The 24273-nt window shown below is 47.4% G+C and overlaps 1 protein-coding gene across 3 annotated transcripts in view; it reads right to left on the bottom strand.

The window, feature by feature from the left end:
• DVL1 (dishevelled segment polarity protein 1) overlaps positions 1-24273 on the bottom strand; it is a 57839-nt gene continuing 33566 nt past the window's right edge. For 2 of the 3 annotated variants that reach the window (XM_021417443.1, XM_021417445.1), the window contains 12 exons: positions 22208-22320; positions 15686-15824; positions 11301-11394; positions 11042-11111; positions 10139-10278; positions 9785-9861; positions 9256-9323; positions 8296-8445; positions 4550-4681; positions 3912-4079; positions 3207-3413; positions 1-582 (listed from right to left, as the gene is read on the bottom strand). In XM_021417443.1, the coding sequence (XP_021273118.1) occupies positions 167-582; positions 3207-3413; positions 3912-4079; positions 4550-4681; positions 8296-8445; positions 9256-9323; positions 9785-9861; positions 10139-10278; positions 11042-11111; positions 11301-11394; positions 15686-15824; positions 22208-22320 (1774 nt within the window). In that variant the 3' untranslated portion in view covers positions 1-166. The remainder of the gene's footprint in view (positions 583-3206; positions 3414-3911; positions 4080-4549; positions 4682-8295; positions 8446-9255; positions 9324-9784; positions 9862-10138; positions 10279-11041; positions 11112-11300; positions 11395-15685; positions 15825-22207; positions 22321-24273) is intronic. The other variant, XM_021417444.1, reaches the window with a different exon arrangement.

Raw genomic sequence — 24273 nt, 5'->3', positions numbered from 1 at the left:
TTTTTTTTTTTTCTGCAACACACAATTGCAAACCGGGAAGGCGTGACATGCAGAACAGACAAGTTTCTTCCGTTTAAGTCTTCGACAACGACCAGATTTTCCCCGACCCGGCCCCAAAACGATCCGCCCCGGCCCTCCCCAAAGCAGAGTCTGAAGGCACTTCCTCTCACATGATGTCGACAAAGAATTCGCATGGGTTGCCCATGGCCTTCTGGAAAGACTGCCGGCTCCCCGTCAGCTCCGGAGGAACAGAGCTCAGTTCTCGCACCGGGGGCCCTCCAGGGGGTCCGCTCGTCCCGTAGACTTTAGAGCCCAGCTTGGGGAGGTTGTAGAGGGGTGGGACGCCCGGAGGCCCGTAAGAATGATGGCTGTGGTGGCTCCTCTCGCTGTGGGTGGCAGAGACGTGGCTGCGGTGGCTGAGCTGGCTGACGGGCCTCTCCCGCCGCACCGTGCCGGTGCCGCCGCTGCAGGCGGTGTGGTCCGACTCGCTGCCGCTGCCCGCCGACTTGCGGTCCTTCTCTCTGCCAAGAGCCCTCCTGCTGTTCTCGCTGTTGCTTCGGTTCGAGCCGCTGCTTTTGCTTCCTAAAGCCCGCGAGTGAAAGAGGACAGGCAGAAAAGCAGAATTAGCTCGGTTCCGTTGCTGGCTCCAACACCAGCTCCTACCGAAACCTACAGATCGGCCTCGGACCGCTGCGATGGCAACAACGATGGCGAGGCCCGAGCGTGCGACCGGTGGCTTATGGGGTTTAGCGGTGACAAATGGCAGAATGAAGCGGACGAGGTTGTGCCATGCACAGGGACACGTAGACACCTACAGAGCTCGCACAGTGAAAGCGGCAGCTAGCTCACAAGCAAGGCTGGAGGCCATCTGTCCCCCAACACCTCGCTGCCTGCAGAGGGGAGCAGCAAAACCCAAAGGAAGAAGCAGGCCTTTGGGTTTTAACCCACAAGCAAACGAGGTTCAACTGAATCCTGACTTTGCCTCTGCTGCCTTCTGTTGGCCAACGTTTTTCAAAGGGAAACTCATTTGGCTTCTGCATCATCCGGGCAGACTGCTGCTCAAGGCTAAACCTCCTGAGGTTAACTGAAGTCCTCCTGTTGGGTTCTCTAGGTAGACTCTTCTAAAACTCATCGTTGTTGGAGGATTCTTCAAAACAACAGTTATTTATTGAGCAGCTCTACAAGGAATCAGTAACGTGCAGGATGTTCCCAGGAGAGGCCACTAAATCAGCTCTGCTGCTGGTATGTAAGCTGAGCTGTTGCTATCTACATGCTTTGCTAAGCTTTGGAACTGATTTTAAAGGGAAGTTGAAGGTTGTGCTCTATTACCATCAGAGATAGGATAGATGTCAGGAGACATTTCCAAATTAGTTACTCTTTAAAAAAAAAAAGAAAAAGCAAACAAACAATAACAAGAAACCCACACGGTATTTCATTAGGGTCCTGAAATTTAGACAGTATGATGACTTCAGCCAAAGCCCCTATTGGCAAGATTATCTTCCTGCTAGGAAGGATCCCAGCCAGCGGAATAGGGACCAGCTTTTCACTCTGAGTGACATCTCCTTCTGCCTCTTGATGTAATGTGACATTTGCCAGCTATCAACTAACACGACACATAAACAGAGAACACAAGAAACCCAATTTTATCTGTATATAGAGAGTGACCAGCGCAACCTTGTGGCCCAGCACTCTCAGTACCCGCCCGAAACATCTGCTCAAATGTCTTTCAGTCAACCAGCTCCTGAAGGGCAATGGTAGACACATAAAATCCTGATGGACAACATCAGACTCATGAATTAAAAGCTGGGATTTCCTTATGAAGGGCGGTGAGGAGACTGGTGATAGGGTTTTCCCATTCGAGCTGGCAGCGAGCTACCCGATGCCATTCCCTCGTAGCTGCTGCAGCAACAATCACAAGGGTGGGCAAACAGCTTGGTATGCTCATGTCACACTACTGGACTACCGTGCGTTGAGACAAAAAAGAAAAAAAAAAAAAAACACAGCTAAACATTTGGGTCACAGGAGTCTAAATGATCATGCTGTGAAGTCATTGTTATCATGGAGGCATTTGAAGCTTACCAATCCCCTAGAGTCAGCCATTCCTCTATGAATCCTTCAGTCTAACGCTTGCTCAGAACAAAACAAGGGAATAACAGTTATAAAGTAAGAAACAACACAGCAGTGTAGTTTCCAAATGAAGAACAAGGAAAGAGTTGAAACTCCTTTAAATTACACACTCTTGGTGCCTTCCACGGGGCTCTCTTGGCCACTAATGCAGGCGCATGGATGAAATACCATACCTTTCCTGTTCCAGCAGCAGAGATCTAACCAGCTGCCAAAAGAACAAAACCCACTTTGGAAGTGATTTCTAAAACATCCAAACAGAAAGCACTGGGACCCTGTCCGTACAACCATAAAATACGTAATTTTTACTTATTAAGATTTAAAAACGAATGGCAAAACGATCCTACAGCGGGAAAGGAGGAGGTCAGGTTTTTAATCCATGCAGTACTATCCCTTTTTTTTTTCCCTGTCACCGATCACCAAACAGGCTCTCCTCCCTGTGAGCAGTGTTTCAGCCCTGTAATCTCCTGGCTGGTCACCTCACACTTGTCTCACTCAAGCAGAAAGAGTGATTACACTGATCACGTCAGCAAAAGCCAAGAGCACCTTGGTCCTAATCCCTGTTCCACCAGCAACCCAGTGGCCTAATTTCCAGCAATATCAAGTGACAGCAGCCAGCACTGCTGGTAATGGCTCCGACCTCTGAAAAGGGTCAATACTTTTTAATCTGTTTTAACAGGCTGGACAACAGAGTTCTTAACGTTGGCCTGATTAACCTTATTCAAGCAGTAGTTTACTGCGTGGTGCTGTTTGGTAGGAAAAGTACAGATGCCCATGCCATACAAACAGCTTGGCTCTGGTTCCCCATTGGCGTTCTGCATTTGGAACAGAACTCCAGCACAACCACAGACAGTACATAGCACTGACTCAGATCAAACACTGCTGGCTGTTTCAATACAGAGCTGAAAGGCTAACCCACTCCATCACATACAAAAATGGTTTTGATTCCATGCAGTCACACCAAATGCATGCAAGTAGCACAGGAAACCACAAGACAGGAGCACAAACAGTACTAAGGAACTCAAGCAAATGGTCAAGGGTAATGGCAGCTGTAGGAATACATACCGGATTAACCAGCTTACCTTCACTTTGCTGGCTCCCTGCGCTGCCGCTACCATAGCTAAAGCCTGGGTCTTGGTATGCTGGTGGGAAACACGGAGGGGGCAGAGGATACTGATAGGGGTATCCTTGGCCTAATGGCCAGGGAGCAGCAGGATGTGGAAGTGGAGCAAGGGTATCTTGATCGGAGGCTCCGCTAGAACCATTGTTGAGGTTCAGTGCAGCCATATCTGGAAAGGAAAGGAAAGATGAAGATTGTTCTCTTCCCTTGTATAGCTGACTCCTGAGGATCGATGATGGCTTACATGGCACTTGGTGTGCCTGTGAGGGACTCAGTCCTGACAGCTCACTCAAAATATCACACATGGTAGGGCAGACAGGAATATTTACCACTGAGCACCAAGGTGCCTTTGCAGCACTTCTCCAAGTCAGGGAGAAATGACTCTCATTTTGCAGACTAGACTGACAAGCAGGAAGTCTTTGGCACCTCCAGAAATTAATCCTGCTTCCTTGAGCCCCAGTGCAACGTGCTATTCAACAAGTCCATCCTACTGGTCTAATTGCTGGTCTAACAAGGAAACGTTAACCACTCATCGTGCAACTTCAGCATCATGGCCTGTCCTGAAATGCACGCTGGTCACACTCAGCAGGGCTCTCCTCCGTGCATCCTATGAGCACAGCAGAGACAACATACATGCAGCTTTGCCCTTCACAGATGCAGAACTTACTGCCACAGAGGTCTCCAAAGACATAATAGCACTGCTCTGAGAAGGTGATTTTGTTCACAGTGTGCCTGAGGTAGCCGTGTTTTAGCATGCTGCTGGCGTACTTCCGAGCCTCCCGTCGGTCTTTGAAGCCTTCCACGTGTGTGTAAAGCCAGTCAACCACATCTGCTCCTAAAATGAGAGACAGGAATAGGAGACTCAGGAACATCCAAGCCAAGTTCACCTTTTTTTGAATTTTAATTTCCACGTTATCACGTAGTCTAGAACTGAACACAAAGATGAATACGCAGCAGTTTTGCTGCAAGGAGTGTATAGTGTTACTTTCGTGACTCAGCAGGCCATTCAGCCCACGGCTAAATTAGCTGCCACCAAACAGCTATAAAGAAAGCAAAGGATTATCTTGCACCAGTTTAACCCCAGTATCCGCACTGCTCAGTGACACCAAATACGTTCACAGAAAGTTTTATTGCCACACTGTTTAAATCCTGAGTTGCACTAATGAGAATGACACGGGATTTACAGAACAGAAGCAGCAAGGAGAGTTTCCTTGTCCAAACACTCAGCAGACAGCCAGAACTCCATGTAGTGACTTGAAAAAGCCAGGATACGACAGGTAGTGGTTAAGGGTCAGCTGTGCTTACCTATTACTGCATTGGAGATGGTAATTTTTAACCACATCCTGTCCCGGATTTCAAGGCCTGAGTCTGGCAGCTGCATGACCTTGACAATAGTAGCCATGTCGCTCTTCACAGTTAAGGGAGACTCTTCTAATTCTAAAAGCAAAAGAAGGTTACATGCTTCTTTGAAATGAACGCGGTCTGAAAAGGACTGGATGAAACATTTCAAGATACAGCTTCGCCAACAGATGCAAAGCCAGACACAAAGGTTCCCGAATTCACCCCTATCAGTGGCATTAATTACAGCTTTCATTCCAGTTCTTTGAGGGATTGTGCTCAGTGCAAGCAGTTTAGTCACTGAGATGCCAAGTCCCTGTGTGTCTTCAGTTCACCAACCAGCTACACATCAGCACTGTGCTGTTTCAATCCACATCCCAGAGGTTTGTCCAAGGTAAAACACAAGGAGTTCTATGGCCACAGCTTTTCATTTCAACTTGCCATGACCAGCGCCCACCTCACAGTTCAATGCAAACCTCTGTAGAGGTTTTTCAGCTCATTCTTTAACTTCTGCCTTGGGCTAACAGTGTACAGTTCAACCCATCTATATACAATAGGACTACTCTCTTAAGATCTGGCACCCAACCCTTCTTCCTGCTCCCATCTTCTCAGTCCTAGAAAACCCACGTCCAGCACATGTGCCCTGTGCTTGCAGTTCACACCCTCCTCCAACAGGAATTCCAAAACCTCCCCCCCTCCCTTCTCCCAGCCCCTCGCATCACCCACCTTTCCAAAGCACATGGGAACCGAGTTTGCTCTTTTCCAGCAACTCAAAATGTTGATAAAGGGTACAACAAGCATGAAACAATGAAAACTGAAAATGCTTCTTTCAGTGCGTGCGCTGCTAATACTCGTGACAATACCCAGTGCCATCCACGCATGCAATTTCAATACTTAACAAGTGAATAAACGCTAACATTTCGCTTTTGCTTGAAGTTAGTTTGGTTAGTGGCAAAAAGCAACATCTTCATTTGGAAAAAAAAATACATATAAAATCAATATTCCAGCAACAAATCTTTTTTTTTTTTTTATGTTTTTTTTTTTTGGAGACCTGCAACCCTGCATGCAAAGAACAACGCTAGCCAAACCACCAGCAGCAGGTTCTGGTGTGCTAGCTGCTATGCAAACATGAAAATTAATCAGGTGCATCTTCATATGCACCCACGTTGTCTGAACTTTGTCAGCTGTGGGCCTGACCACCTGCACAGCGATGGGAAAACCTGAGGCACAGCACAGACTGAAAGCTCATCCCATGTGCCCACAAAGCTCAGTCTCAGGGCCTTGATTTTTGTCTCTGAGTGGCGTTTTTTCCCCACTGGCAGATCCTGGTAAGAAAAAAAAGGTGTGTGCTCTGGGGAAATGAAGCCCTACCACATATAATATCCACCCCTGGTTGTTTCCTATTTGAGTGACGAAGTACACATCTGCCCAAACAAAAAGGCCCCAGGAAATCAGTACCTCTGTCTGAATGCTATCAATCAGAAATCACCTGAAGTCTTAACCCCAAATCCTTCCAAGTCCATGCAAGAGGAAAAGCTCTTTCCAGCCATGTCAGTGGACTTCATTTCACAGCAGCAGGACTTTCAAGAAGCATTGCCACACTTGAAGTTAATCCAGAATGGGACAGTGCTTCACTGCAGAAAGGGATCCTGCAGAAGCAGAACTGGTGCTGGGAAGATCTGCCTTCAGCACAGCAAATGAGGGCCAGGGTCTGCACTGAACGAGGCAACAATCCAGCACTGAAACCACTGCTTCTCCTGCAACAGCCAGAGCACTGCTGGGGAACAAGATACTTTTCAATGCAATAATTACTCTGCCTGCTTTGGCTTGGATATTCTCATTTTTGAAGGAATCTGCCTGAGAAAATGAGAGAGCTGATGGAATCATCCCTACTGTGTGGTGGTAACTTGCACGGCCCCAGAATCTCGGATACTTCAACAGCTAACACTGATGTGACAGTGGCTGTGAAACTACTTCAGATATAAAATATCAATTTTGATCCAGAGGCAGGAGAACAAAGGAATGCCAATCAGAAGAAAAGCTCAGTTACTCAATCCATTTAGAACTGTTCAATCCTGATCTTGCTACGCAAACAGTAAAACAGACATCCACAATACCGAAACCAAGGAACCACGAAAGAGACTTGTCTTAGATGACTCCATTAATTCACTGCTTCCACTTCTACAGCCAGATTCTGCAGAACAGGTGCTACGTTCACTTCATACACTGGCAACTCTGTCCTCAGAGGAACTGAAATCAAGAATCTTGGACTGGGAGATGAAAAGTGAGAAAGCCCCGTCGTGTGTAAGTCTGTTTGAGATATAAATGCATGATTTCTCTCTTGCTTTCCCTCTCGTCTTCCCTTCCTCCCCAGCTTTGTCTTTCCTGGCAAGGAGGCCCACAGGACAGGTGCTCCCTGCCCTTGGGGCCCTGCAGTGCTGCTGCCGTGCTCAGTGGGGTTCACAGGACTGACCCAAGGGAAGCAGTGCTAAACAAGAGGTCACAAGAAAGCCCTGGGGTAATTCCCGACTTCCTGCGTCCAGGAAAGCCACCTGGCATAGAAATGAGAAGCTGTCTCCAGAAACATGGTTATGCTCCCAGACAACCTTTATTTTAAAAATATGATTGAGAGGGTGTCTGCAATCCACGCTTCCCAATCACATCACTGTACGTCAAGGCACACGATACATGAATATTTCAAGAGGAATGAAAGAAGAGCAACAGGCTCTTGTTGGACAGCAATCATCAGATAACATTGATTCCAGCAACCTTTAGTACCTGGAAGGCTGAAAACACATCTCAAGATAAAGCATCACGTAAGTGGTCCGCTTGCTTTCTACTGCAGATGTCCTTTCAGTGGTGCTGCCCACTGCCTAAGAGCTACACCTACAAAAAGAACAACCTCCTTTTCAGCACAAGGTGAGGTGTAATTCCAGGAACAATCCGCTTGTAAAATCAGAGAGGGGGTATGAGAAAAAGAGGCAGACACCTGTGCAGTCTGATAGGACTGAGCTGCGCCCTGCAAATGCAACTTTTGTGCTTGAGCCTTTGCCCAGGAAAGATTGTCACTGATCACTGACACCACGTTGATCTTTTAAGTCCTCAAAGAGTTGGTTTGGACGTTTGGGCTTTTTCCTTTTTAAATACGACAACTTGTTGGTTGTACATGGATATGATTATATTGGAGGACTGCCACAGACAGACAAACCAGGAAAGAAGGAGGAACTCTAACCTGAATTTCACATGGGACATTCCCTGTTTTTTTTTCCCAATACATTCCAAAAGGATAAAAAAAAATACAAAAGAAGGCTATGCAACCATCAGTGAAGATTTCCTAAATGATACTTTAGTACCCGGCGACATTCATCTGAAGGAAATGATTTAAGTTTCTAAACAAAACAGCAGAATTCAAGGAGGAAGCCCTCGCATTCACCCGTGGGGATAAAGCTGGGGGCCTGCCTTGGGACTTTAGAAGGGACCAGAAGCCACTTCTTCCTGCACGTGAACCCTGGCAAAACTGTGTTATCTCCGGACCTTTAGAAAAAGGCTTCGTGCTCCCCTTAGGAATTACAGGCTGAAAGAAAACATTCAAGAGTTCTGTGATGGCTGTCGTTTCCATCGTGCTTGTGGCTGGGGTCGGCTTTGCGCACAGCTCTGCACTGCTGGCCCCGAGCAGAAGATGCCTGCCCTGTGCTGGCCTCAGTGTGACTTACTTTCCGAATCGGGAATTGAGCTTGTTAGTGAGGAGCTGGTAGATGTGGTGATGCTCATGGAGGGGCTCATACCGTAACGGGGGTACGCTCCCGTCATGGCTGTGGTATGAGAGATCCACGCTGCAGGGTCAATTGGCCTCACGGGTTCAGCTGTAAAACAACCAGAAAGGGGAAAAGAAAAATCAATGTAGAATGGAATCACATTCACAGTGAACAGCAGGATCTGAGTAAGTCCTTCCATTCTGTTCTCACAGCTGAGACAGCCCCAGCAGAAGGGAACAGAAAGCATCCTGCCAGCAGTATTTGGTTTAATCTAGGAATTGCTGCACCAGCCTCCCAGGACATAACCATGCTCGCCCTGTTCCTGCAGCTGTGGCATTTTTCCATCTGGGAAATGTTCTCAAGCTTCGAAGGGCTGCCAAGGCTCTGGCTTCAATATCTTAAGCACAGCTCTCACCAGCAGGAGGCAGCTGTGTTTGCCACATGAACACAGACCTTTTACAGCTACTGAACTATTTATTAAATCAAAATCGTTCAACTACATCATTTTCAACAGTGATTGTGCATATTTAAGTATGTCGTTTGCCTCGAATTTTAAAAACAATCAGTTTAGATTCTTCCTAACAAGCACACACGTAGTAAAACGAGGCTCTTTAACACTTCAGCATAGTTTTCCCCCAAAGCTTCTATCAATTGAAAGGTTAAGTTCAGCAGGATGCAGCCAGCAAAAGGCTAAGAGCTTAACCCAAAGCCACGGGAATGAAAAGAAAAACTCCCATGAATTCAGTGGCCATTGCAGTCTCAAAAAGAGCATCTTAAACCCCTGAAACAATACATCCAAACATGAAATTAGAAGCATGGAGCTTGCAGGGAAAGGAAATCAGATGCCAAGATGGCTGAAAATGTTCTGGACCTTGACGGCTCCACAGGAACTCAGTAAGAGCATCACTGTGTACTCACCCCTGGGGATGGTGAAATAACTCCTGGGGGTGGGGTCCCAGCATTTGGCTACCGTTAGGCTAATGGGTCTAGGAAGAAAGAAAACAGGCAAGGGTGACTCTCAGCTTCCCCCCACAGAAGTTACAACTACCACCGTGAACTCTTTGAAACAAACTTCTTCCTATTCTTAGCAAGGACATTCCAAGAAGGTTTTTGAGATGCAGACCAGTATCAGATCAGTTTCTGTTTTCCCATATCTCGTAGCACTACTGGTGAAATCTCTTGAATGATCGGATCCCGGGACATTAAAACTCTCTTCCCATAAACAAATGGTGCTGCTGAAACCAGGCAACTCCCAGTTTGTGTTGGCTTTGGCTGGTACACTGAAACCAGTCTCATCTCTCCATCACTCGCACTGAGAAGCTCAGGGTTGAAATCAGCAGTCACACTGGTTGCTTATTCAGATCAAAATGTTGATTCCTGGGAGGTTTGCTCAATGCCAATAACGAGTGCAGAGGAGAAGCAGCAGCAGATTTTGTAAGATGCTTACCCTGGCTTGGAGACTATTTCCCGTAAAACCCGTACTGCATCATCATTGCTCATGTTCTCAAAATTGACGTCGTTCACCTGAAAGGACACAAAAAGTTGAGCCCAGGCCCAGCAACAGGAACAGCAAAGACATTTTAGTTCTTTAGGCACAAATACTGCTTCTCAGAGCACACCAGCTACCCAGCAGAGTTCACAAAGATTGACAGATTTAAGTGGTAACTGCTTCTGTGACACATTGCTCTGAGCACGGATGAATTCTGCTGATGGTTTACTAACTCCATGGATCTGGTGGGATGATTGAGCTGAAGCCATCAAGGTGAAAGAGAGCAGTGCATATTTCTGGACACGGACCAACCTGCAGAAGCATGTCTCCTGGTTCAATTCGGCCATCTGCTGCCACAGCCCCTCCTTTCATAATAGAGCCAATGTATATGCCACCATCACCCCGGTCATTGCTTTGTCCTACAATGCTGATTCCCAGGAAGTTATACTTTTCTATACAGGTACAAAGTGGAGGGTGGGGAGGGAAGGAAAAAAAAAAAAAAAAAGCAAACAAAGTGATTGAAATGGTAGTGAAGAGCTAACAGCTGGCAACTTCAGCCCTGAAAATTCAGTTCCTTGCTTTCTCACAACACGTCGGCTAGGCTGCATTTGATTCACAGTTACCCCAATATCTCAATTTACCCTGTTGGGGTAAGTCTGCCTGGCACGTTCAGACACAGACAGCAGAGAAAAGCTGCTAAATGCATCATTCTGTTTCATACAAGACACTGAAAAGTTATGCTAAAAAATCATCAATATGTCCACACCTAGAAATCAGGCAGCTGAGCAGCACCAGGCAATGCTTTTCCATGCTTCAGAGAGGAAGGAAAAATGTGGTGCTACTGCAAGGCACTGAAGGGGCAGCTCTGTCTATTTCTGTCTAGCTCAACAATGAAATACCCGGGCTGCAGAAATGCAAACCTTCAATGTTAGGAATGAGAACAGAAGGACGACGTCTGACTCCTTACCATTTCTAGAGATACGAGGACAACTCCACCCTGGGGAGAGGAGCTCCAGCTCTTTCCCCAGGCTTCTCAGGAAGAACACTGAGCTGCTATCATCCAGTGCTGGGCTAGGAACCCAGGCACTGTCAGAGCTGCCACCCCAGCTGCCATTCCCTTCAGCCCAGAAGTTCTTTCAAAGCAAGGAACTGCCTATTGATTCCAAAGGCCGCTACGCCACGACAAAATACACCACAACAAACTCATCCTCTTACCCATGTTGAGGGTGACAGTGATGATATTTAGGGACATGGTAGAATCAGTGATGCTGCTGAACGAGGATGACTGCAAAACATAACAGAAAATTCTCAAGGTTTTAAGTGGCTCCAAATAAGACAAGAAAAACAACTAATAAGGACTAATTCATCAGGAGCTCATTAATAGGTGTCTGTCTGGAAGGCATCCAGAAACCTCTACGGCCTCTGAACCCCTTTCTGATTCTCATGCTACACTCAAAATCACTGCCAGCCTTACCCTGTCAATCTGCCGCATCCTTTGTTTCCTCCTCCTGCGCTTATGCTTCCGTATGAGCCGTGATGAAGTGCTCTGCTCAGTGGAGCTGCTCAACCTGAGGGAAATTCAGAGCAAACGTCAACCCCGTAACGCCAAGCCGCTCACACAATTCTCTGCACCCTGCCAAAAAACAAGGCTGATGCCCACAAACCCCAAAGAGTCATCATTCAGACACCAGCAGCGAGCTGGCAAAGCACTGCTCTGCTTGCTGCCGAATTGCTGCTCGATCCCAGCACGTGCTGTATCTTAGCCTCTTCCCAGGAGCACAGAGAAGTTCCCAGCTCCTCTACAGCATGGATCAGAGAGTACATTTTTCCAGCTTGCTTCATTCTCAGAGCAACGCTGAAAGCAACGTGCCTTGCAACAGGCGTGTGTCAGCCTGCTTTAAGCACCCCAAGGTCGGAGGCAGCTGCCTTCTTCTGCTCCTTGAGCAGTGGAAAGGATTCTGTGCCCATCAAAGGAAAACGCTGTAAGAACAGCTGCACATTAAACAACCACTTCAGTCCCTTCATGTCATTTTATGTGGGCCTTGCCACGGTGCTCTTACTCCCTTCTGTTGCTAACCACTCTGCAAAGAGGGACTTAGCGCTGGGGCTGGAATTCAGTGAAATAAAGCAGCACTTGATAACAGCTACTACCAACTGGTGGCAGAGGAACACTGAATATCATTTACTTTTGCGTGTTCTGTTCTTTTTCTTAAGGTTTTTCAAACCTGTGCACCCTAAAGATGTCACATCCTACACATCTATCCTTAGGCTCTCCTGCCTTAGGAAAGTTAATTGTTCTCATTTTACAGAGAGCGGACTGAGGCACGGAAAGAGATAAATGGATTTGCCCAAATTCATTTCAGAAGCCTGGAACGAAGTCTGGGTTTCAGAGATTCCAGTGCAACAGCCCAAAGATCCCTCTCCTCTATTTATGATGTTAAGAATGGCAAAAGAGACAAAGTAATGCTCCACTATTAACTAAGATCCAAAGCAATCCAGCCCAATACAACGCAAGTAACCCAAGTGGCACTGGCGCAAAGAAAACAGTGCCAGTTTTTTTCCCCCCCGTTTCCCTGTCCCTGTCTTCAAAGTTCTAGCTGCAGCCAGGAATGCTAGCACACCTCAAGCAGAATCTGATACTGGCAACCCCAAAACAGAGCTTGCTGCCATGAGGTTACAACCCACCACGCTGGGAAACCCAGGTTTGTTCGAGTCCAGGACGCCCAGCTGAGCATTACCAATGATGGAGCTGCTCAGAGGGCGTGAAGCTCTTCATGTTCTCTTTAAGCTCCCATAACTATTTCAGGTATGCTAACACTCCTTTTTCCCCTCCCAGCAAGGCATATTAATTTAAAGAGCCAAGAGGTGGTGTTTTCTAAAGAGATCAAGGATCTGATAATCCTCCATCCGTGGAAGCAGCTCACAGCACCTGGTTTTCTGAGCTCTACCCTTTTCCACAGGGAAGACAGAGGTCTCTCAGATGCTGGGCTCCCAAAATTGGACCTGTTCAATATTTACCACCGTTGTTGCAAGTACTGGCAAGGACTGACACAGAACCTTCTTGCATTTTCCTATCAGTGTTCTCTCCTTTCCAATCCCCTCTCTGATTTCATCCTGCTCCTCCTCTCTCCCGCATTGCCTCACTCGTAAGATTCAGCTCAAACTTCAAGAGCACCTGCAGAAGGGCCAGGCATGCTGCTCCCATTGCAGCGAACCTGCCTGCTCTCCCAGAAAGGCAGCAAAAAGGAAAGAGGCAGAAGACTGGGGGAGCTCTTCTTACAGCATAAATGTGGGGCTCCAATCTGCAAACAAACGCTCTGCCCTCGGATTCTGATCCCAGTTTTTCCACAGGGAACTGGATCAGTTACACTGAATCAAGAACAGTAATTGCAAGTTGCTGACAATAACCCTCCTGCTGCGTCCTGTACATTTTTGCTAGATATTTATTTGCTTAACAGAAGACAGAAACGGGACAGAAAAGTTTCCCACAAGCTCCCTACATCAACGTGGATCCAAAATACCACCCCCCGCCCGCAAACAAGACTAACATTCACTTCTATTATATTTTGAAGACAAAGGAAATAAAACCATTGCATTGACACTGGTTGGATGGGTTGTCTCAAGAACCTGCTTTTTGTTTCTTTTCCTACATCCGACAATCAAAGATTCGTTACAACACTGAGTTTCTATTCTCGCAATTAGAGAAGTCAATTTAACCGCTGCTGTACTTAGAGGACTTCTCACAGAGATCTGCATTATAAATATGATGCCTCGTGCCATACAAGCAAAAGGCATCAAACAAATCTTAACTGCCTTAAGATAAAAGCAATAAAACAATGACATGCACACGCTGCTAGGAAACCATCCTCAAGCTCTCCACTTGCAAGCAGCAGCATCCCTTACAGCTGACTTCCTCGGTGACCTCCCCTACGTGCAGCCCCCCTTGTAAGCCAGGCTCTGACCCTACAGTTCAGCAGCTGTAATTCACCAACTTACCCCCTTCCACCTTGTCTTCCCCAGGCCTCCGTCCCCAGCAGATCTGGAGCATGCTCGATTTTCTATTTGCCTGGTTTTGCCTCTAAAGGGAACTTCTCCCTGCCAGCACCATCTCTCATCTGCTCGAGAGCATCACCGCTGTAACACAACAGCATACCTCGGAGCATTCCATTTAGTTGCTCTTCCTGACTAGCTGGCCTGGCAGCTATTCTGTGTGCCAACAGCTTCTGCCCCAGCCTAGAAAGGAAAAGGCCTCGGCTGCAGCTCGGAAGAGTCACTTTCTTTGCAGGTCAAACACGGGAAGCTTTATGTTATTAATATATACAGAAAGATTTAGCTGGGTCTAGTGTGTTGTGCTTCAGTGGGCACCCTGACCGTGCTAATCCTGCCCTACTGCATTTCTTCCTGCCCCGGAAATGATTAATTTACCTACAAGAAACGCCATCAGCTGCAGGGCTGTTGCTGCTTGTGGGGTTTTTGTTGTCGGTTTCCTCTGGTTGTTGGTTTTGGTTTTTGATTTTTGAAATGGGGGGAGGAAGGGTTGGAAGCCCTAAAGGCTTTGGGAAGGCTCTGATCTTCCAGCCCCTGATGCGTATGAATACCCACACGAAGTACAAACGCAGCCAGGTGACTAATTTTCTGTGTCTTCAAGTGTTGGCAACTTCACTGTAACCGCAAAAGAAGCTCTTAAACCTAATTCAGAGCCCAGTCTTCATTTAGTTACCCCTTTCAGCCCCTTGGAAACACCCAGCCTTGAAACAGAACTTGAAGGAGCTACTGTTCTTCAGCAGGTATTTACGCTACCACAAACTCAGTGTTGATCCATTTAGTCTCAGTTCAATCAACGAATATGTTTGTAAACACAGCCTGTGTGTAAAGATCTCCAGCACTAGTGGACCTCTGCTGTTTCCCCTCTGCCTAAAATTCAAGAATATCGTGCTGCACCTCCTTTCTTCACAGCCACCTGCAGTTAAAACCATAGGACCTGTAATCGGTTTGTTCCCTGCCAGCTCTCAGAGATCTCTAATGGGTTCTCGTGGCCCATTTGGCTGAGTGTTTTAAACAGCCCTGGACATGGTGTTTACAGAACGCTGGCACCGAAGACAGGGAAATGAACCACACAGGCTCTGATTGATTTTGCCTCTTTAAAAATTGATACTGGATCCGAGAAATGTATGGGCTTACAAACAATTAAAGAACAAAAGCATCCTCTAGGGATCAAGAAGGATGTCTCGAAATGGTTTGTGGGTTTTGTTTTTTTTTTTTTGTAAAAAGCAAGGAAGAATTCACCACATTCTTTCTGTCTGCATCAAAAGAAATAATTAATTAAGAAGTCATAAATACGTGGCACCACAGCCTGCCTCGGCAATAATACTCACTCTGATGAATTCCTCTACAGCTCAGAGGTCTCAGACTATGCAATTACATAGGAATTCCTCTACTGTTTTCTTTAGTTAGGTGCTAGGAATGGACCACGGCTGGATCTTATTACAATAATCACACCGCTGCTCCACAAACAAGGGGACAGTTGCACGCTGCCTGGATTTTAAGACGTAACCATTCCTGCTATTAAAAGGAAAGAACAGGAACAGGGCTTTCTCTTAATTGGGGTGGTGCCTGCTGGCACTTTGGATGGGGATCCCAACAAGTTAGCTCTTTTCTCAGAGCAGTGATTTTATACAACACGTTACTGATGAATTACCTGTCCTCACATCCTATCTAGCAGGAAAAGGAGGAAGAAGCACATAAACCTTCTGATCTCCCCAGTCAGCATGTTTCAGGAAAGCCCAGATACAAAGTTGAGTGGCTGGGAAGCAGACACAAATGGGATTTAACAGCTCAGGCACTACGGCAATGCCCTACCTGCTGGTGTTGTCATCGTCATCCGAGTCGATGAAGCTGCTGGATTCCAGCTCGCTACTCATCATGGTAGAAGAGCTGTCGTAACCAGGAGGGTGCTCACGATGTCTGTCCAGTTTGGGATGGCCATTGATCCGAGGGACTACAAAAAGGAAAGAAACGGAGCATCACTGGGCAAAGAGGAAGAGCAAGGAAGAAATGGTGCGCGGTGAGTAGCGCTACTTCCACACTGTGACTTGCAGCCAACTCTGCAGGAGGATCCTCATGCAGAAACCAAGCTCTTTGCAGACCCTAGCTTCATTCAACAGCTGGAATACCTAGTGCCCTGGCCTGCCCACCTGCTTTTTCCCTAACATTTTCACTTGTCCAGTTATCAGTTCACGGGCAAGCTGTAAAGGAGATAAAAGCAGAAGCAGGAGGTATAAATGAGTACTCTAATGGTATTAGAAAATGAATCTGATCAGCCCTGAGCAGTGGGTGTCAGAAAAAAGTACACACGAAGATTGAGGAAAAGCAGCAGCCAACACAACCTGAGTTTGGAAAGGACAGGCCAAGCAGCACAGAAAAGCATTCCACGTGCATAAGATACTTCAGAACAATTTCTTACTAATTTGTGGATCTACAAACGTTGTCACAACACACAAGCACATTCTGGTTTGGAATCCCTCCCGTAAAAATGCCATTTGCTTGAACGCATCAGTGAGTCATCTTTTTCTAGAGATATCCTAGGCATTTTCTTTTGCAAAGCGAATTGCTTCTTTTCAGTACTCTCTCTCATTAGAAGACCCTTCAGCTGTAAGTGATCTGTTCAGCCAAGAAGGCTCCTTTTCCCAGAACGAGGAGGGCTCAGCTTGATAAGGCACCTCATCAAGAAATCAACATAACGAGCTTCAAAGACAGACTGGTATTTTAAAGCACTCCCCAAGCTCACAGCTCCCTCCCTTACACTTTCCCATGTGTAAAACAGGGGCACGACAGCACGTGCCAGAACTTTTTAGACTTCACATTTAACAGTACAGGAATCCTCTCCTCCCCCAGTTTACCATCCCAATTCCCACAGTGCAGTCCCAGTATTCGGTGGTAACACCAGACCTCACTGAAAAACCATCAGCCTGTCCACGGCCACGGGGCTTCAGAAGGACTACTTTCCATTGATGCAGCAGGACAGAAGCATTTAAACTTGGATCTGTTCACGACCACTACGAAGACCGAATGGTCCCCATCAACGTTCTAAGCTCATTAGCTCTCAAGAGGCAATTTTAAGTCCAGACAGAAATTTGCTGAGCAAACCACACTGTCAGAGTGTTTTCCTTAGCACAACAGCCCTCAGGCACACAGCAGTACCTCTGTAGAACGATGTTACTCTGCTAGATCACCTGCATCCAGCAGTGCTGCAGCCTCCAAATCCCAAGTGCTCAAGGGCAGCGGGTCCTACATGGCCAGACCCAACTTCGAGAGACTGGGAAACATCCAGCTGTCAGTGCTGCAACACATTAACACAGACAGAACTCCCCAAACACAGCAGTAACCTCCAAACCTTCAGGCATCGTCTAGATCCAGCGTGCATTAGCTCCCTTTTATACCGAGCACCTCGCTTTCGTGGCACAAAGGAAGGGCTCTGACTTCTGGCTGGCATCTGACTGGTTCCAGCGGGCTCATCAGGTGCTGACCCCACTTGTGACCATATCTCCTGTGGGGAGGGGGGCTCAGAGGGGAACGTGCAACACGCGCTGCAATCACACCTGCAAGATGAGCCACTCTTACTCTTGTTCCATCTTGTTCCACGCGTCTCAAACTCTCTCAAACCCCACGCCCTTATCACCATGCTCTCCAACAGAGCAGCACAGCAGCGCTGCTTGCTGAATTGTTAAGATTATTGACAAATGGAGAACCAGTGTAAATTAGCGCTTGCTTTCAGCGTCATTAAGGGCAGCCAGCTTTAGCAGTGCAGCAGCCTCAGCATCCTCGCGTGGTGCTCCCATACAGCACCTCGGATGATAAATTTAGACCAAAGCTACAGTGTTATCCCAAGATTTTGACCCGAGCCCCTCAAAAAGCACTGGCTGACACAGCCTGGGCCCTTGGCCCCACCACCAGACTCTCCCGGATCGCTTTCACACCCGGGGATAAAGCCAGCAGTGCTTCTTAACAACTCTTGGTGAAGTTTAAGCACCTCACAGCAAACGGCACCTGGAAAGCGTACCTCCACTCCTGGGAAAAATCACCACCTCGTGTCGAAGCCATCTTCTTTCCATCTTCTTTCCATCTTCTTTCCCCTGCTTTTCCCCACAGCCCGTGAGCAGCTCCAAAGGCCCCCACCTCCCCTGCCACCCCTCCTGCCATCCCCCCTCCAGCCCTTGGGCAGCAGCAGCTCCCCCCACCCCAGCACAGCAGCTCCTCCCTTTTCTAAGGTTTCCCTAATGAAGCCAGCCCTGTTTGGGGTATGGGTAGGGAACCCTTACCACAGTGAATGAATACTTTCACGAGCCACGATTGTAATGCCATTCACAAAGCACACGCTGGTATTCCACCCTCAGTGTAACCCAGACTCTGTGCTCCGGTTCGATGCCTGTCCCGCTAATAACCAGGGACTTCCTGCCCTGTTGACCCCATGCTCCCGTTTCTTCATTAGGGGATGACAGAGCCCATTGAGACTGGCTGACAAAGGCTTTCCGACGTGTTGCAGAGATTAGAATAAAGTATGGCCTCGGAGGTTAAAGAATGTCCTCCTTGGCTTTTATCAACGGCAGAGCTGGTCCTGCCTGAGGGACAAAGGCACATCAAAGTGGAAAATCAAACAGGCCGTGAAAGCGGGAAGCAGCGGAGCAGCATCTTGCTCAGGGAGGTTGTAAAGAGTGCTCTGTAACCCTGCAAAGAACAAAGGTGAGAGCGGTTCGGGAAGAAGGCATATAGCTGAGCTTCTGACTTGAGAAAGTCTTCTCCAATTACTGACATGAAATCCGTTACCTCTTTATTCACGAAGACTTGCAACCCCTTACAGTCGCTGCTGTACTGCCCCACTGCAATTGTTTTGTAGTTGCAGCCCTATACCACGCTATGGTAAAGCACACATACACCTGCAAGCAATGACCAGACATCTGGAGCTGCTCTTTGCAAACATTTGGGGACCCACAAGTGGGCTGCACAACGGTGACGTTCACCAATGTCGACACATGACGTCTGCAGGCTTGTCAAGAAAACGAGCAGTAGCTATGAAACATCCTCCAATGCCAAAGAAAACTCGTCCCTTAATTATCTCCCTAATTAGAGCTTCCACGGTCCCGTTTCCCAAAAGGGACGGGGAGCTTTGTTCCGGACACCGAGGGGTCCCGAGAACGTGTGCCAAGCAGACCTCCCACGTTCCTAATTAAGATCCTCGCTCTACTTTCACTTAATAGGACTTTGTCAATGTTCCAAAGCAACGTGGACTTTTGCTGCTTTAAGAGAGAAAGAGGAGCTCTGACATCTTGACAGCTCAGCCCTTTTGGACTAATTTCATTTGAAGCGAATGCCAACGATTGTTTTCCTACTAATGGATGTGAAAGGTGCTCAGGATGAGATGCATTCCCAACTTGGACAAAGGCCCCTTTGGATACAAAGCCTCTCCAAAAAAGATCACTTCTGTGCACGCGCAGCCTCCACAGTTCTACCACCGTTATGTCTTATATCCACCTATAAATGCACACGCACACACAAAGGGAACTCGGGGAGCTGTGCAGTGGGCAGCTGGGGAGAATTCAGTGCAATCCAATGGCAAACTCAAAAGGAAGCTCCTGCCATGCACCGAAAACTGGTTCCTAAACGTCAGGCTGATGGGACAGAATTTTCTGCACCGCTCACAGCAGAATTCTGCCCTTCTGCTTGCTTTGCCTTTGGGTGATTTTTGTTTGGCTGCATCTGCAGCAGATCTTTGCTGTGCTTCCCCCTCCTCTTCCTCGTCCTGTGGGTCCTCCAAGGCAGAACAGGAGCCTCATCCTCTTGCACTGTGATCAGGGATTGGTGCAGCAAGTTTCCCTCACCTGCACGGGTTCTAGTTCCAAGTGTCCATGCCTCAGCAGATCCCAAATGGCAGCTTTTCCCACTTCACCTTGTTTGAGATGAAGTCTATAATCACCAGTTCCATTCTTCTTGTGAAACAGGTACTTCTTCGCACAATAGCCAGGGATATCCTCGTGGTTAGGGTGGGTAACTCTTTGTCACTCACTTTACACCAATAATGAGCTCCATTAGTTACAAACACTTTGTAGTACGTGTTACTGCACGCCTCGGTGAGCTGACAGCACTGTACACACGTCCTGGTTACTCTGCATAACATGTGGAACAACCTGTGGGCAACGCAGCGCTCCAGTGAGGATCACACATCCTGCCTCCCTACCAATTGCTAGAGCTGTCATCTTGGTATTACTTAAACAAGCCTCTACAGGACGAGATGAAACAGACCAGCTGCATTTCCTTCTTTTTGTAAGGAAAAGAGGATTTACCACTCCTTCCCAACGCCCCCGAAACTGGCTGTGAACCAGGAGTCGTGACCTTGCTGCCCCTCCCCACCCCGTCCCCCTTCTCCTATGACTCTTCCCCCATTTAACATCCATTTAACACACGATCTCTCAGCTGGCTCCCCTGAAGCCAAAGCCAGTTTCAGCTGAAATAACGCAGACCCATTTCCTGGAGCCAAAGGTAGCCTCCAACTCGTGCTCCGGCCACATTAAGCGAGGCAGGAAGGTGCAAAGGATAACATGCACTTAAGACAGGCAGGCAAATGTGAAGATGGTATTTTTAGCTCTTTGGTGCACAACCCTCAGGGCTTAATGTTGCCATACAGTAAATGAGCAGAGAAGAGACACAGCAGGAATGAAGGGCACTCAGCAATGTCAAGCATAACGCAGCACCTTAAAGCATTAAGCCCGTAACGAAATGAAAACCCAAACATAGAGCTTGTAATATGCAAGAAATGATCTGGCAAAGAGACAGCCAAGGGTAAACACAGCCAATGTCCCTCAGCTAAACTGGCACAATCTGATTCTAGAAGGGAATCGCGTTCCGTGGAAGCTCTGACATATTTTCCCCGTTAAGATTCCAGGCTTGAACTGAGCACGACACGCAGGAATCGTAATGCACTGGAGGTAAAGACAACAACATCCCTGCACAGGGACACTCTGCTGAGCAGCTTTCTTTACAACCTAATGAGTTACAGCAGTAGACCTAAGAGATGAGCGTGTAAAAGAACGTAGCCAGAAATCATAGAAAGGACCTGGCATTTTTAGACAGTAGGAGAAGGAAAAAGGAAAAAAAAAGGAGGCAGAGAACTTAGGGATTGTCCCGGCATGTCCCTTCTTCTGGAATGCAACAGGAAGAAGAGCAAAAGCAGGGGTAGAGGGAATTAAAAATGAGACCAAGAAGTCTGTCTGCCTATGTTCCCCTTTCATCAGGCTCACAAAGCTTCTAAGAGGAGGAGGAAGCGACAAAGGAGGCAGGCAATAAACCAATGTGAAAAACAAATCACCTTTTAGCATTCTTCCAGTGCCAAGCTTTTGCCACAAGACTTATTAAAAGACTCTCCCTGTTTCTGTGATTTCCCACAGGAATCTGCAGGCAATACCATGCAAGGACAGCTCTCTGCTCCACCCACTGTTTGAGTAATTTCCATTCACTCTGAGTCACTTACAAGTTGGAAGGGCAAAATGAACAGAAGACACCTGCTTTTAACACACAGTATATGCTCTTCTAATACTTCAGGGGGTGGAGCTGTGAATAAAGCCTGTGATGGCATCTCTTGGGTCCAAGCCTTCCATATTCTGGACCATTTTAGACTCAACGGGTGGCATCTATTAATTCTTAATTAAGCCTGGAAATTCCTGTCTGGCAACAAATGAAAAAAAAACAAGCTCACTTTGATGTACAGACTAGAGGCAAGAGATTATGTTCCGTAGTTTATATGTGTGCTTTGGATGTACATATGTTTAAAAAAGGGATCTTCAGAGCCAACGTGCTGTAGTTATACCAGCATCCAACCCTACCGCTGGCCCAAGCTGAGAGAAATCAGCAGAAATCATTTTAGAATATTCGGGCTCAGATCCTGCAATACTAAAATACCAAGGCTTTCCAGCTGCCTGCACTGCAAACTCCCAACACTTCATACAGATAATGTGTTCTTCAAGTGAGCAAGCTTGAACAAGGCAGTCTAGCCACGATGGTATGGAGCTCAGCGCTGCTACGTCGTTATCCTCTCCCAGGCTAATTGTCTTCTACTACTACAGATACTTTTGGATGATATACAGAACTATCTCCCTGCCACTTTGCTGCAGGTTACCCTCTTCGAAAACGCTGAGCTTCAAAGTGTCTCCAAGCAAATACCAAATTCCTCCATTAAAGTAGTAACAGTCCCTCAAAGCATGCAGCAACGCAGACACTTCTCTTCTGCAGTACTCACGCAAAATAAGTTGCTGCTCTGAAAGACTGACAGAAGGATCTTTTTTTTTTTTTTTCCTAAATGAAAAAGGGGAAAGAAATACAATCCAGACTCACCATCCTCGTGCCCCTCTCTGTTTCTCCGCCGATGCCTGTCTCGACGGTGGCTGATAACTGACTCTGTTCCTGTTTCATTGTCCAGTCCGTCCCGGCTGCTGGCAGCATTTGGGCTGTTAGAAAACACATAAGGAAGAAACAGTGGAGTCATCTCTTTTTTCGTTTTTGCTTTTTGATTAAAAAAAAAAAACAGCTGGATTTGCGAGCAAGTTGGTTTAGAGTCCAGAAAACTACTCCACAGATCAGCTGCAGGCTTGGCAGCTGCAGAGCAAGCTCCCCCAGCATGCTCTGCTCACCTTCAAAGTACCTGAAGAGTGAAAGACAGCTCAACAGCCATGCCCTGAGACACAGAAAAGGGATCATTTTAGCATTTTAGATCTTGATCCAAGATACATATGGAAGCACGCACGAGCTCCTCCTCCAATACCACCACAGCACATGCTCTACCAGGGGCCTATTCTCAAGGAAGTGCTCGGACTGGGAACCAAACTGCATTTCCTACAGTTTCTCCAAATATACATAAACCAAACTCCGTGCTTTGGCACGCTTCCTCAAGTGGCTTGTTGCTCTCCAAACAGCCTTGTTTCCCTGACAACAACCTGAGCTGCACATGCAGCGTGCTGTCAGCCAAAGGGGTAGAAGCTGTCGCTCACTGCAGCCACTTGTAAAGCAAAGTGCTGACCTTGAAGGCTGAAGTCCTGCAAGTCACAGCTCGAAATAATTAAGTGCACGTCTGTGAAACACCCCGACAGACCCCAGGTCCTTTCCTCATCTTCTCAACCATCTGAAAGCTACACAGCTATGCCAGAGCAGCACAGCACTTCATCTAATGAGTCCCTGTGAAGGGCCGTTATGAGCAAGCAAGCTTTGGGCAAAAAGCAGGAAGATCCTGGTGACCACCTCAGTGGCCCCACATTTCTTCCATTATGCTTTTGTGAAGGCTCTAGTGAGAGCCAGTTTCTTGTTCCTACAACTAATTAGTCAGAACAAAAGGTTTCAAAGAGGCAGCAGAGAATTCTGCCCTGTGGCTTAGGGCCACTTTCTGGGACAATCTAAACAAACAACTCCAGCTCCCTATTCTTAACTGCGAGCACTGAGAAAGGGCCATTTCTCAACTCACATAAAGCAGACTGCTTTTTTACTCCTAATTCCAGCAGACACGACTGCAAACCAACAGCAGCAGCTGTAATGTCACACCCTGAATACGTAAGACCACCTCTTTGCAACCATCTGCTCCAAGACCACTGCTGAAGAAAGAGATCAGTCACTAAAGCAGAGTTGGTTGGAGCAAAGGGGACAACGGAGATGCTCATTTCTCTAAGGCTGATTGTGAACCTGGGCATCTGGTCAGCTGGATGGGCACCCATTGCAGGGTAAGCATGGTGCATCAGTGGGATCCCAAGCAAGCAGCTGGCACGAGCAAGCACATCTCTACAGTTCCATTTCAGAGGACTGCTGAAAGCTTTCTGCAACTGCACACCCACACACCCTCTTTGCACGACTGCAGTGTACTGGCATGCCCACCACACAAATTAGGAAAGAGGCTGTTATTCAAGAAAACGCCTGCATGCATTGTCCAAGCCCTAAGGAAGCTACCAACGTGTAAGCACGTATGTAAGTGCCCACACAAGTATGTTTGCATTTCTCAGGTCAGCTCAATACAATTGAAAGGGGGGTGACACTTTCCTAAGGCAGCATCCTCTGCCTTTGTCACACACAAAGAAGGGAGCAGAGCAATGCCAGCCAGCCCTGCAAGGCTCCCAGACATCTCAGCAGCACCATCTCGTGACTACTGCTGTTACTGCTCAGTCCTAAACCGTTTTCCAGGATGAACTAGCTTACAAAAGGTGTCTTACAGCCAAATTAAATGCCCAGGAGGAACCTCGCAGCTGGCTTGTTTCCTCTCCCGTGGCTGAGCTAACTCAATTCAATTTCCAGTGCGCGTACCCAAGAGCTGCAGGGAAATGTCAGCAAGGAAGAGCAGAGGTCACTCGTGCACCTCCACCACTAACACAGGAGCAGCCTCACCCCTTCAGATGGACAAAGATTTGGCAACTGGTGAGTTG

This window comes from Numida meleagris, chromosome 20 (assembly GCF_002078875.1).
Source record: "Numida meleagris isolate 19003 breed g44 Domestic line chromosome 20, NumMel1.0, whole genome shotgun sequence".
NCBI classification, from domain to species: Eukaryota; Metazoa; Chordata; class Aves; order Galliformes; family Numididae; genus Numida; species Numida meleagris.
Note: the sequence above shows the minus strand (reverse complement) of the source record. Positions and strands in the feature narration are given on the sequence as shown.